Source organism: Chlorocebus sabaeus, chromosome 12, assembly GCF_047675955.1.
Source record: "Chlorocebus sabaeus isolate Y175 chromosome 12, mChlSab1.0.hap1, whole genome shotgun sequence".
Classification (NCBI taxonomy): domain Eukaryota; kingdom Metazoa; phylum Chordata; class Mammalia; order Primates; family Cercopithecidae; genus Chlorocebus; species Chlorocebus sabaeus.
Genome location: NC_132915.1, coordinates 8,636,549 through 8,650,272, shown reverse-complemented (window position 1 = coordinate 8,650,272; position 13,724 = coordinate 8,636,549). Strand labels below are relative to the sequence as shown.

General features: G+C 50.9%; 1 protein-coding gene across 7 annotated transcripts in view; it reads right to left on the bottom strand.

Moving 5' to 3' along the window:
* The window catches only part of SEMA4D (semaphorin 4D), a 120,009-nt gene that overhangs the window by 11,156 nt on the left and 95,129 nt on the right, over positions 1-13,724 (bottom strand). For 6 of the 7 annotated variants that reach the window (XM_073021452.1, XM_073021450.1, XM_037998609.2 and 3 more), the window contains 7 exons: positions 11,050-11,112; positions 8,499-8,597; positions 5,070-5,163; positions 3,929-4,042; positions 2,776-2,927; positions 341-516; positions 104-260 (listed from right to left, as the gene is read on the bottom strand). In XM_073021452.1, coding sequence (XP_072877553.1) covers positions 104-260; positions 341-516; positions 2,776-2,927; positions 3,929-4,042; positions 5,070-5,163; positions 8,499-8,597; positions 11,050-11,112 — 855 coding nt within the window. The remainder of the gene's footprint in view (positions 1-103; positions 261-340; positions 517-2,775; positions 2,928-3,928; positions 4,043-5,069; positions 5,164-8,498; positions 8,598-11,049; positions 11,113-13,724) is intronic. The other variant, XM_007969713.3, reaches the window with a different exon arrangement.

Here is a 13,724-nt window from a genome sequence, read left to right as displayed (position 1 = left end):
TGGCCAAGTACCCAGTCCATGAGCAGGCCCCACTGCCTGTACCGGATTCCATGCCCTGGGCCTTGAAGGGAAAGCATGGCCCGCCCCCAATGCCCCAGCTCACCGCTCCAGGCCGTGGCTTGGGTACCGGGCCGTTGTAGCGCACCCACTTGGTGTGGGACTGCTCCACCGTGGCGCTCTGCATGTACTTCCCGTGGGAGAAGACCTCCTCGGCTGTGGACAGGTTGTAGGCGCACACTGCCGACAGCCCCACGTTGTTCCTGGGGAGGGGAAAGAGGTGATGGGACCTCCTGGCGGGCATCGAGGCAGCAAGGAGGGAGACTCCCCCCAGAGCACTTACAGCTGTGGGGTGAAGAGTGCGTAGAACACAGGCACCTTCAGGCCCGGGGACCTGAGCACGAAGACGTCCCGCAGCACATTGAAGACCAAGCTGCTGTCTGGCCGGGAGCAGATGAGTCGGGCTTTCAGGAAGGAGGTCCATTTCTTCTGCAAGGTCCTCAGGCCGCCCTGGTCCCCCTAAAACCCCAACAACAAGACGTGGTGGGCCGAGAGCAGATCCCCTGTGGGCAGGCACTGAGGTCAGAGGTGCACCCTCCATGGCCCAGCGCAATGCAGCCGTGCCTGACGGAAACAAAGCTCAGGCCACAGGGCACAGAGGCCGCAGTGATGCGTGTGGCCCGCAGCACCGCACCCAGGTTCCAGCTTGGATCCCAGAATGCTCCCGGGTTAACACACAAAACAAAAAGGACAGAAGCCCTCTCACCGAAAGCTCCTTTGACCGTCCGTGCCTACCTGTGCCCAGCGCTCAGTCCTGCAACCGCAGAGGCGCCGCCACGCCCACACACTTCCAACTGCCAAGGCCCCTGGCATTGTGTGGCTTTCCTGACACAGGACCCATCAATGAACACGCTCTGGGTGGGGCAGGTGGCAGCAGCCTCCTTCCAGGGGACAGCCACCAGCCCTGCAGCCTGTCTTGGGCAAATGTGTGAACCTTCCTCCATTTGAGGGAACAGAGCCTTCACTTCCTTTCTACCCAAAGTATCTGCTAAAGTGCTTTGAGCCTACTAAGTTCTTTATAAACGCTTTTCAGGGATCCAATAACCAAGACACAATTATAAACTACGCATGACTGTGTGTGGTCTGGAGAGAAATACTGAAATCACGAAACCTGAGGCAGAAGAATGTGAGATAGAAGCAGCCTTACTTATTTTGGACACAGGGAAAATGTTCCCTCTTCATCTCTGCTGTGTGACTACAGCAGCCCAAATTCTCTTTTTGATAAAAGGACTTCATTTTCCTCCTTGATGTTTTAGCAAAGAATAATTTCCAGCGCATTTCTCGTCAGGGTTTCATTTGGCTTTCAGGTCATGGGCAGCAGGTGAAGCGTTCATGTGTGCCTGGGCGGTAGGCAGGAGCTATGGGGGCTAAGCTCAAACCACCCCAGTCCAGGAGCTCAAACAATCGTGGGGGAAAATGCGATCAGTGGGGACAACAGCAGTGTGCCTACGACTTGCAGAGGCTTGTGAGGGGTCACGGTGGCTGCACTGTGCATCACTGGATCTGCTCACTGATCCCGCTGCAAACCCTCAGTGCTGGGTAATAAGTCAAGGTCAAGGCAAGTCTGATCCTTGGCTTCCCAATGGCAGGGGAGGGCTCGAGTCCCCTGGCCAGTGCTGCTCTGAGGGCATTCTGAGCACTTCGCACACCTGCCAAGAGCCCTGGAACTGCAGCACCCTCCCCATCTCAAGGGGCACTGGCTTGCCCCCGACACTCACACTGTTGATAGGATGGTTTCCTGGTCTGTGAGACAGGAGCATGGCAGCGATGGTTGGGGGATAGCCGGAAGATATGGTCAGTGAGCCCTGGCTACAGAAGGCCTGGGCAGCTAGCAAAGCAGGAGGTGGATACTCAGGTGTGTGCATCACCCACCTTCTTCCTTATGCAATGGTTGTTAAGGGAACAGTGTCGAAAGCACTCACTTTTGTGCGCCATAAGCATGAAAGGAACCCTGCTTCTCTGATGTCCTGATGGTCATCACTAGATGAAAAAGGGCCATGCAGGAACTGTCTACCAATTTCCACAAGAGATGAATGGCTACCTGCTTCGAGATGAGCGCCCGGCCAGGGACACGGCGGCTGTGTCTCATGTGGTTTCCCCCAGCTCCCGAGACCTGTCAATTCACCTCCCAGAAACTGCCACTGAGCAACCTTGAGATTTCCTAGAATCAAGCCCACAGGCCGCTCTCCTGTGCGGAGCACTGTGCCTACAGTGTGTCATTTTAAAGGCAATCCCCCTCTACTTTTTAGATACTTAAAGATTTGTGTTTTGACAAACTTTGGTATTGGATGTCTCTCCTTAATCTTAAGCCATCGGTTAATGTTTCACTCTTAGGTAGATTAAGAGACAAATGGTGAAATTCCAACAGACTCTGCTGAATACATTCCACAAAGCCTTGCTTTTCATAAGCTGAGGAGGTTTGAAGAGGGTACGTTAAAAGACAGAACCTCCTGAGAACAGGAGGCTAATGAGTCACACATGGGGGCCCTCGGTCCCCATAACTCTCTCACTCCTTCGGTCCCCATAACCACCAGAACTCTCACTCCCTCGGTCCCCATAACCACCAGAAATAAGATCCATTGAGAGCCGCATCTGAGGCCCAAGGGAATAAAGTGCTAGGGAAAGTGACATTTCAGACAAAGGTCAGGAGCCACCCATCATCAAGGCACACTACTGCCATGGCAGGGGCCAAGCGAAGCCAGAGTGCCTGGCACTCACCTTGCACACTCTTGCTATCCGTGGGATCAGCACCCTGAACACAAACTCATACTCCACAGACACCTCTGTGAAGAAGAAGTAGACCCTGTCATCCTCACCGTCGGGGCTGTCTGGGCTTTTTCGAATCACGTCGGCAAACACAAAACTAGGCTCTGCAGAGAGAGGACAGTGATTATCCCGGAACACAGAGCTGGGGGCCTGCCTGTACCCGCGAGGTCACGAGGCCAGCCTGCACTGCCTTGGGGGCCTGAGGGCTTCCCTGCAAGGATGTCTGGAGTGTGCACATGCCACAGCCCAAGCAGAAACTCCAGGGTCCGCGGATGAGGACAGCACTGAGCCCAGAGGGTGCCTTACCCCCACCTCCTCGGCCTCAGAGAGGTGCCCCCAGCGGTGGTTCTGCAGTGCATTCCACCCAGGCCCACCCAAAGAACTGAGGCTGGGCCTCCTGACTGGAAGGCAGGGAGCCAGATCGTACCAGCATCCGAGACCTATGTAAGGTATGCATTTGCTGGTTTAAACAACACATGCTTCAAATCAACAAACTCTAACCACCAGATCCTGCCCCACCCCGAGGAAGAGCCGAGTGTCCCTGAATCTTGGGTCTTGGGATCTGCCCTGAGGTCAAGGGGTTCAAATCCCAGGGCTCTACTGGCTGGCATCCACAAGAAAAGGCTCCATGAACAGCCACCAGCTTCTCCCTGCACATTGAAGACGGACATCAGACACGTGCCACTGGCAGCAACAAGGCACCCAGAGCCCAAATGACCAGGCACTAGAGGCTGGGCCTGGAGGCAGGGCCCACACCAGTGTTGGCACCACACTTTAATACCACTCCGGAAATTACACCATGTCCCCATCTGATTAGTTTGAGTTTGCCATTTACTATCAGATTCTCACTTTTATGACAGTCTCCCAAATCCATTTTTGGGGGGTTGGTGGTGAGCCATCTTAAGACAGTTAGCAGAGAGAACACCAAACAAGGTGTCCTGGGACTCTGGCCATTGCTGGGCAGTTTGGGAAGTGTCCCCCACAAACACGGGCTGACATAAGCTGGGGGGCCCCCAGGGCTCAGAGACAGCAAAAGGAGAGATCAACGGGTGTGTGCTCATGAGGGGACATGCACCTCCCACTACGGTGCACTGCCCCTCCTTACCGTTCAGCCAAGGGATTGCGTATTCCGTCCTCAGAGGACTGTGGGAAGAATTTCGGGAGATGATGGGTTCACTTCCCAAAAAATTATACGACGTCCCTGAATAAAGTTCTCCATCTGCAGGGGCCCAGGAGAAAAGAGGAAAAGGGAACCAACCTCTCAGGCTATGGCACCAGCACTGGGAAAAACATTCAATACAGTGTTTTCCTTTATAACCCAATTAAGTGCCCCCAGGGAAGCGGAAAGACAGTCTACTCAACTTTTGGGGTGTCCTGTGTCTTCTAGTTATTTCTTTTTCGAGATGAGGTTTTTTGTTTTGTTTTGTTTGTTTTGAGACGGAGTCTCACTCTGTCACCCAAGCTGGAGTGCAGTGGTATGATCTCACTGCCACGTCCGCCTCCCAGTTCAAGCGATTCTCCCGCCTCAGTCTCCCAAGTAGCTTGGACTACAGGCACGCACCACCATGTCTGGCTAATTTTTATATTTTTTTGGTAGAGATGGGGTTTCACCCTGTTGGCCAGCTGGTCTCGAACTCTTGACCTCAAGTGATCCAGGCGTGAGCCACCGCACCTGGCTTGAGATGAGTTCTTGCTGTTTCCCAGGCTGGTCTCAAACTCCTATCCTCCTGCCTGAGCCTCCCAAGTAGCTAGGACCACAGGCGTGCTCTCACTTTGATGGGAATAATTTTATGCTCCATGTTTAGCTGCATTTTAAGAGTCATGGGGCAATAAGTCAACATGAGCAAGTAATTCCCGCAGCCAGGAAAATGCTGGCAGATGCAACAGTGGGTGCACACGAGGCTATGACCACTTGCTCAGGGGTGCAAGACCACCGCAGACAGCATGTGGCTCAGTCAAAACCTTACTCTCAAACAGGAGCATTTGCTCAGCATGAGGGGATTATCCAAATGACATGAGCCAGCAATAGATACAAAGTGACATTTACCATGGAGGCTACTATCCTTGCAAACAATGAATTCAAAAGTTAAAGGGTCTATGCAGTCACATGTGCCTTTTGTAAGGATAGCTCCCATTTAAACAAAGCCAAGAAAGACAGCACTTCAGAGAAGATTCAAATATCCCGTTTGGTAATTAACATGCCACTATAATCTTCAGGGTGAAGGAACCGGAGGGGCAGGACTCACCAACCATGACGGATGTGTAGCTGTGCGCTGGATCAAAGGGACATCTTCCTTTGCCATCTTCGTTTTTCCCCAGAAACTTAAAGGATGTTAAGTTCTACAATTGAATAAAAAGAAAGCACATCATCAGATGGCTGAATTTCTGTAGTAATACTGAGTCTTTGTACCATTTCATTTTACAAATTTGCTATTCTCAGAAGACCAACAGGACCAAGAAGATGGGTGTAGAAGCTGTGGCCAAGCTTCTCAAGATCTCAGACCCTCAATTTACTCATCTGCAAAATAGAAATGGCAATGCTGATGGCTCTAGGGCTGGAAAGCCACCAGGACAAACCAAATACAGGACCTGCTCAGTATGTGATCGGAAGCCCATGAGCAGAACTTTAACATCAATAAAGATGGCATTCTAAGCAGCTAGGTGACCCAATAAATAGGAAACAGAAAAACATAAACGGGCAGAATCCCTACCTCACTCCACCCATCAAAACGCATTCTGGATGGATCAACGATCTGAATACTAAAACAGAACCGCACTGTACTAAAACAAAGCAGTGGCTGGCGTTTCCATCTGGGGGTCATCTCTTTACCTGGCCAGAGTGCCCACAGCCACATGAGGAAAAAAATGCACAGAGCAAACCACAGAGAGAACTGGAAAGTTCCACACAGGGAAATAACACAGCAAGGTTAAATAGGTGACGAACTGGGGGGAATGCCAACAGAATGGCAGATGAGGTGTCTCCATCCCTGAACATGTGAGAAGTGTGGACAAATGAGTGAGAAAGGGCATCCAGGACAAAAACAGGCAAAACCCAACAAGTGACAGAAGAAACTCATCTGGACAGCACAGACGAGAGAGGGGCTGAGCCTGCCGGGAACCAGAGAGCACACAGAACACACGTGGGGATGCCACTTGGCAGCCAATAGCCTGGGGATGCTGAAGAAGACAGGTAGGGCCCACCGCAGGGTGAGGGCACCCAGCACCTCTGCCGCAGGAGGCTGGCTGGAAACATGCTCTCGGAAGCAGAGCGGGAAGGCTCAGACCACGTGGAAGGCCACAGCTGACACCTCTGAAAGGCCAGTTAAAGCAGCATACGGTTCTTCACCTGTTAGGTTAGGAAATGTGAACCCCACTGGATATGACCATTTATCATACCTTGAAAGGAGGTTTGGGGGCTGTTGGGAAAATCTGAACAGGGACTGGAGACAGGATGATACTGGGGAATGATTGAACATTTTCTTAGCTATAATGACAAAACTGGAGTTACGTAAGAAAATGTCACTATTCTTAGGAGATGCCTGTGAAGGCATTTGGGAGTCACGGGTCATAGTTCAGCAGGAACACATACGTGCACACACAGACACACATGTAGACACAGACATGCACAGGCACACAGACATGTGCACACACACACTCCCAATTGTGCAATCTAGGTTGCCAGGATACACAAGTGATACATCTTTTCTGCAGCTGTGAAAACTTTTATTAAAAATATTAGGAAAAATTGGTGGGGCATGGTAGCTCACGGCTGTAATCCCCGAAATTTGGGAGGCCAAGGCGGGTGGATCACCTGAGGTCAGGAGTTCGAGACCAGCCTGACCAACATGGAGAAACCCCATCTCTACTAAAAATACAAAATTAGCCAGGCGTGGTGGTACATGCCTGTAATCCCAGCTACTTGGGAGGCTGAGGCAGCAGAATCCCTTGAACCCCGGAGATGGAGGTTGCAGTGAGCCAAGATCGTGCCATTCTACTCTAGCCTGGGCAACAAGAGTGAAACTCTGTCTCAAAAAAAAAAAAATTAGGAAAAATTATAGGTCTAAATTTAAACCAAATACAGTATCCTCTAATCTCAACAACTAACCTGTCCATAGAATGTAAGTTTAAATGACAGAACTTTAAGCTTCTGATTGAGTTTAGCCAGAAAAATCCCTTGTTGTGCAAAATGTTTCTGGTCCAACTGCACTTTGGGCACAAAAGCAAACACAAACGACTGTCTCTGAAGACTGAAGGTCTTACCATCCCCAAAGCACCCCCACCCCCTATCCGCTTTCGTTGCCAGCATCTGTGGTACAGGCAGCTGGGTAGACCCCGACTACGAATCTCACCCCAGACGTCTGTGTGCAAATACCAGGCTTCCTTATCTAGTCTCTAATGAGGCCATACGTTGTCTTGTCATTTATCTCTGACTCAAGATTGGAAAATATTTTAATTCCAATTAATTTAGGGTTCTAGCAAATGATGCTTTTCACTGTGGCATATTTTACATTTATCAGGACTCATTAAAATCCAGGGACACACAGTAGAAAATGTGCTTCATTTTCCATGTATTCCACTTATTTAAAATGCTACTTCTCCCTCTCTGATGATCATCACATTGCTCATCAGATTATCTGGATAGAAAGGACCCTCACACAGCGGGAGGTGCCAGACACCAGGCTGGGCAGTCAAGGATGTGACCCGGTGAGGGACACAGGCCGGTCTTGCTTCTCGAGGAGCTCAGCACACTTGACCTGCTGCCCCTCAGTGGGTGGACCCAGGAGTGGTTCAGTGAGCAGGCTGCACACCACAGTCGACCCGAAGGGGGGCTCCCACAGCCAGAGCACGGGTGCACCAACCAAGAGCACACAAGCCAGGAGAAAGTCCTGACTTTTCCACCTGACCCAGATGCCCAGAGCTGCCAGGCTGTCTGTCCTTCCCAGCACACCCCCCCCATGGCATGTCCAGGCTGTCTGTCCTTCCCAGCACACCCCGCCATGGCACGTTCAGGCTGTCTGTCCTTCCCAGCACGCCCCTTCATGGCATGTTCAGGCTGTCTGTCCTTCCCAGCACACCCCCCCCCCATGGCATGTTCAGGCTGTCTGTCCTTCCCAGCACACCCCGCCATGGCACGTTCAGGCTGTCTGTCCTTCCCAACACGCCCCTTCATGGCATGTTCAGGCTGTCTGTCCTTCCCAGCACACCCCCCCATGGCATGTTCAGGCTGTCTGTCCTTCCCAGCACACCACCCCCCCATGGCATGTCCAGGCTGTCTGTCCTTCCCAGCACACCCCCTCATGGCATGTTCAGGCTGTCTGTCCTTCCCAGCACGCCCCTTCATGGCATGTTCAGGCTGTCTGTCCTTCCCAGCACGCCCCTTCATGGCATGCTCTGCGCTAGCACCAAGGGCTCCCAGCACCTTGAGCTGCACCCCAGGCCTCGCCCTTGGCCATGGACACCGAAACTTAGAGGAGCCAAGTGGGCTGTGTGCCCCTGACAGCAGCCGTACAAGGCTTTCAGAGGGGCCACAAGCTGCCTCCGTTTTCTGCAGCTGGCTCTGAGGAAATCCTATTGTGTTTTAGGGTGGAGACAGTTTTATGCCTGCTTTGAATCCCCTTCTACTTTAACTGTTGACCAGGCTGGCGTGAGCACAGGGAGGTGCCCATCAGCCTTACCAGGTGGTCACAGGCCGGCTGGAATGCGTTGGTCCCACACACGTAAAGGGAAGTGGCGCTGAGCGGCTGCAGCACCCGGATGTAGTTGAGGCACTCTGTCTGCAGGGAAGAGAAATGTACCATTAGCAACCGTCCAGCCCAGACGCCATCCACTATTCAAACTGCTACCTCGTTCATCTCAGGGGCACAGACCCACATTCACCAACACCAGCTCACACGTGGCCCCAGGCCAACGAGACGTGTGTGCATTCTCAGCCTTGTCTTGTCATCTAGACCCTCTGCAGCTCCTCTTCACACACTGGCCTGTTCCCGTACAGTGGGAGGTTCACTGAGACCCCAACCCCACCCCTAGGCAAACCTAAAGCTGAAAGTGGCCTGAGTAATTGTGTCTCTGCAGTGTCCACAGGCTGTTCAGGTGCCAAGCAGGATTTTGTTTCAGTCCCTAATTGATACTCAGCAAAGATGTGGTGACTGAAAAAAAAACTCAATGAATGCTTACCTCAAATCTTACTGGGACACCCACTGTTGAGAGCAATATATTTCACTCTTGCTAAGTACATGGACCACTTGTTCTGTTGCCAGGCCTGGAGCAGTGTCTACCCTACAGAATTTCCTCTTTGTTTCTGGAGACCCCACCCTGCCTCCCACTTGCACAGAACTAGGAACAGTGATTCTAGGTCTACCCAACCCAGGGTCCCATTCCAGCCCCCAGGGGAGAGGCTAAACTAGGAGAGCCTGGAGCCTGGCTTGGCATCAGAAAGGCCCAAGCAGGAAAACAAAGATACCATTTCAGAACTCACTATTTTAAGCTAAAAGTACTTGCATTACATGTGCTATATAGTCTGAAATTATCCCAGATTAGGAGATCTCTTTTTGCTTGACTGTTTTTTAAAGTGGTTGGAAGTAATTCACTATTCACCCCAACGCACCTGCACAGCCCCGGAAACAGGAGCTACACTGCGCTGCCTGCTTTTCCTCTCATTTCCTAAACTAACTTTGGATTTAGAGACAAACACTTCAGTGCAAGTGTTTGGCATTTTGCTAAGAAAGTTTAGCAAAGACTTCCTTGGGTTTTCTTTCTTTTCTTGCCGTTAACTCAGCTTGTCTTGACCGTCACTGGGGAAGACTACCCAGCGCCACGTAGGGACATGACGGCTCAGAGGGTGGCGAGGACAACCTAGAGCTGCAGACGAGAATGAGCACTCGGTCCAGGGCTCCCTGAATGAGCACCACACCGAGAGGCCTGAGGGACCAAAGGGACGGACGTGTGCCAAGAATCCAAAAGTCCCAGTGATAGAGAAAGGAGCCAGAGAAAGTCTAGGCAGACAGGGGCAGGTCCCTGGCAAAACCCCACCTGCGAGTCAAAAGGCCTAAAACCTGCGGCCCAGTGAGAACTTCTATCCCTGTTTTCCCGCTCTCTCCTGATTGATTCTTTCTGAATAATATCTTTTTACAATGAAATGTGGCCTTTTCCAAAACCACCTACAGCCTACCCTGCCCCTCATCCTGTGCCTATAAAGACCCCAGACTCAGCTGGTGGAGAAGAGAAGGTGCTGGACTAGAGAGAGGCGACTTGACTTCAGAGGGATGGCTGGACTTTGGAGAAATGGCTTAACTTTGGAGAAGAGCTGGCCTGAGCCGGCCAGACTTCAGGGAAGATTATTTGCTCGTTCTGTTCCCTCTCCAGCTCCCCTCTCTGCTGACAGCCACTTCCATCGCTAAACAAAATTATCTGACTCCACCAGCATTCAAGGGTCCATGCGACCTCATTCTTCTTGGATGCTGGACAAGAGCTCAGGACCCTGAGTGTGTGTACCCAGAAAAGGCTGTCATACTGGCCCTTTGCCCTCACTGGCAGAGGGCAACTGTCCCATGCAATGAGGCAAGGGGCCCACTGAGCTTATAACACGCCACTGTCCATGGAGAGCAGAGATAAAAGAGCACTGTAACATGCCCTCTGGGGTTGGCGGGGGTCACAGGCACCCCACCCTGGGTGCCACCAGCAGGGCCCACACAAAGCCTGCTCCTGCTGGCACCCATAACAGCTGGCCAGATCCCACACTCGCTCGCTCACGTGCTCCCTCCTGCAAGAAGTTGAGCACAGCAGGCCGAATAAATGGGGGACCTCTGTCGCAAGTCCAATGAAGGGGTTGAGAAAAACTGCATGACTAGCAACTCCTCCAAACCAAGGCCTCTGGGTGCAGGGAAGCAGAACAAACCCTGAACTGCTACACCATTCACCAGTGGGCTTCAGAAGTCGTGTTCTGTAGTCAAAGTTTCAGGCTATCTGAATACATTCAATTCATATAAACTTTTAAAAAGTATTTCTCAAAGGCCAGCTATGTTTGGCACCTGATTTGAGAAACCCAATCCCGATACTCAGGAATAGAGGGATAAGCTCCAAGATGCATCACAACAAAACCAAGCCCAGGAGAATGAACAGAGCCTGGAGAAAAGGCAGGCCTGCACTGCAGGAATCCTGGCATTCAGTGGATTAAACCAACCAAGAAATACTTGAATGGGATTTTTTGTAGCTTGCAAAAGAAATTACCTGTTTTGATTTCCCCTTTTCTGCACATTTTGCTTTTTTGTCTTCTGAGACCTTCCAATACACCTGTTGGGAGAGAGTCCACTTCAGTGCATATTCTTTTAAAGAGATACTAGTATGAAAATGCACAAATTTAAAAGCACATGATAGAGTTTAGAGCCTAGAGGTTTCTCCTGAGAGGATCAATTCTCAGACTGCAAAGGAAGTTCAGAGAGCAGGGGAGCGGCCTGGGCCCTTCAGAACATCCTCACTGTGATCCTTATCCTGAAACCCGTGGAGTCTGGAAAACCAGCTCCAAAATTTCCATCACTTACCATAAAACAGCAGCAAAAATCAAGCTAGTGAAAGTGGAGAAAATAAAACTGTCAAAAACCTAAACCGTAAGTATTTTCAAACATCAAAGTGGGCTTTTTTTTTTTTTTTTTTTTTTTTTTTGAGACGGAGTCTCGCTCTTTTGCCCAGGCTGGAGTGCAGTAGCGCAATCTTGGCTCACTGCAAGCCCCGCCTCCCAGGTTCACGCCATTCTCCTGCCTCAGCCTCCCAAGTAGCTGGGACTACAGGCGCCCACCGCCACGCCCGGCTAGTTTTTTGTATTTTTAGTAGAGACGGGGTTTCACCGTGTTAGCCAGGATGGTCTCGATCTCCTGACCTCATGATCCGCTCACCTCAGCCTCCCAAAGTACTGGGATTACAGGCATGAGCCACTGCGCCCAGCCCCAAAGTGGGCTTTTTTCCATCCATTCAAAGTGACTCTACAGGCCAGGTGTGGTGGCTCACACCTGTGATCCCAGCACTTTGGGAGGCTGAGGCAGGCGGATCATCTGAGGTCAGGAGTTCGAGACCAGCCTGGCCAACATGGTGAAACTCCGTCTTTACTAAAAATACAAAAATTATTTGGGAGTGGTGGCATGCGCCTGTAATCCCAGCTACTCAGGAGGCTGAGGCAGGAGAATCTCTTGAACTCAGGAGGCAAAGGTTGCAGTGAGCTGAGATCGCACCACTGCACTCCAGCCTTATGTGCCTAGGCAACAGAGTGAGACTCCATCTCAAAAAAAAAAAAAAAGGGGGACTCTACAGTCCATTTAAAAAAAAAAAAAAAGCCTCAATATTCACTGTATCAGTGGAAAGGGAGAATTACAACTCCTTAAACTTGCCTGTCAGCAGCAGGAGGAAGTGATGAACTAACACCACCAGCTCAGCTCAGGCACCGTCTTAGTAAGATCCACTAAGTTTGAAAGAAGAGGATCTTAGTAAGATCCACGGTTTGAAAGAAGAGGTTCCTACCACCTCTTCTTTCAAACCAGGGACAATTCGTGATCACAAACTGCCAGGGGGTGGGGGTCTTAGCCCCTTGCCCTCCAAAGCCCCCACAGGATAGAAAGACAAAAGGAAAAGAACGGAGGCTTCTATATCTATCCCTGCCGCACCTTCCACAAAATGCCCCATCTCTCTGTGTGACGTTCCATAACTAAGACAAAAGAAACCAGTAACCATTCATTTTTCTCCACCAAGAGGCTTGTAGTGGGTGTCAGGACTCAGAGGTTAGGAAGCAGAGGTTAGGGCTTCTAGGAGGGAGAGTATGAGGAGAGGAACCCCACTTTAGGTTTCTAACTAACTCAGTGGCTTCCTGCACAGTACCCAGGCAGCAGACACAGTACTAAGGGAGTGTCATTTCATAGCAGTGGAAGTCCTGATGGGGTACACAAAAGCGGAACAGAGTCCCATTTAAAATAGCAACTTCCTTCAGCATTTAAAGTACACATGATTTCATCAACTCGCAGGAAATGCATAAGGACAAGGGAACGTACACTTCAACAGACCCTTGATCACGTTTGCAGGGATTTTCACTGATGGGGGTCCCTTTATTTTTTCTTTTAAGTATAAGAGGTCCCCAAGACTCTTCCCAACCCTGACGGACCACTATGGTGTCATTCACAGAGCAATGGCTGGCTGTCACTGAACACCTGTGGGGCCAGCACAAACACACTGTCCACATTTCCCCCAAGACTGAGTGTGAGTCTGTGTGGTCAGGAAGGCGCTCAGAGGAAGAGAATTTAACAGACACGCGAAGCGTAAGAGCTGAGTGAGGTGAGACCACCACATCCTTCTGCTCAGAGCGCCTCACAGTGCTAAATACTTTGTTTTTGGTTTTTTGAGACAGGGTCTCGCTCTGTTGCCCAGGCTGGACTGCAGTGGCATGATCTTAGCTCACTGCAGCCTCGACCTCCTGGGCTCAAGTGATCCTCCCACTTCAGACTCCCAAGCACCTCAGACTCCCAAGCAGCAGACTCCCAAGATCTGAGCCACTATGCCTGGCTATTTTTTGTAGTTTTTGTAGAGACGGGTTTCGCCGTGTTGCCCAGGCTGGTCTCGAACTCTTGAGCTCAAGTAATCCGTCTACCTCGGCCTCCCTACAGTGTTAAGATTACAAGGGTGAGTCACAGCACCCAGCCAAATACTTGTTTTCAGAGCATAATGCTCAGAGCTCATTTATGTGTCAGACAGAAATGGAGAAATAAGCTAGACCCTGGAGATGAAAACAAAAAGAGATCTGGGCAGAAAATGTCCAACAAGAACCTGGAACAGATTCCAGAGAGCGAGAAAATGACCCCACACCGCGAGGTCTCAGGAGCCAACCCAAACAGGCTGCTGTTGGCCGTGGATGCGACAATTTGAGC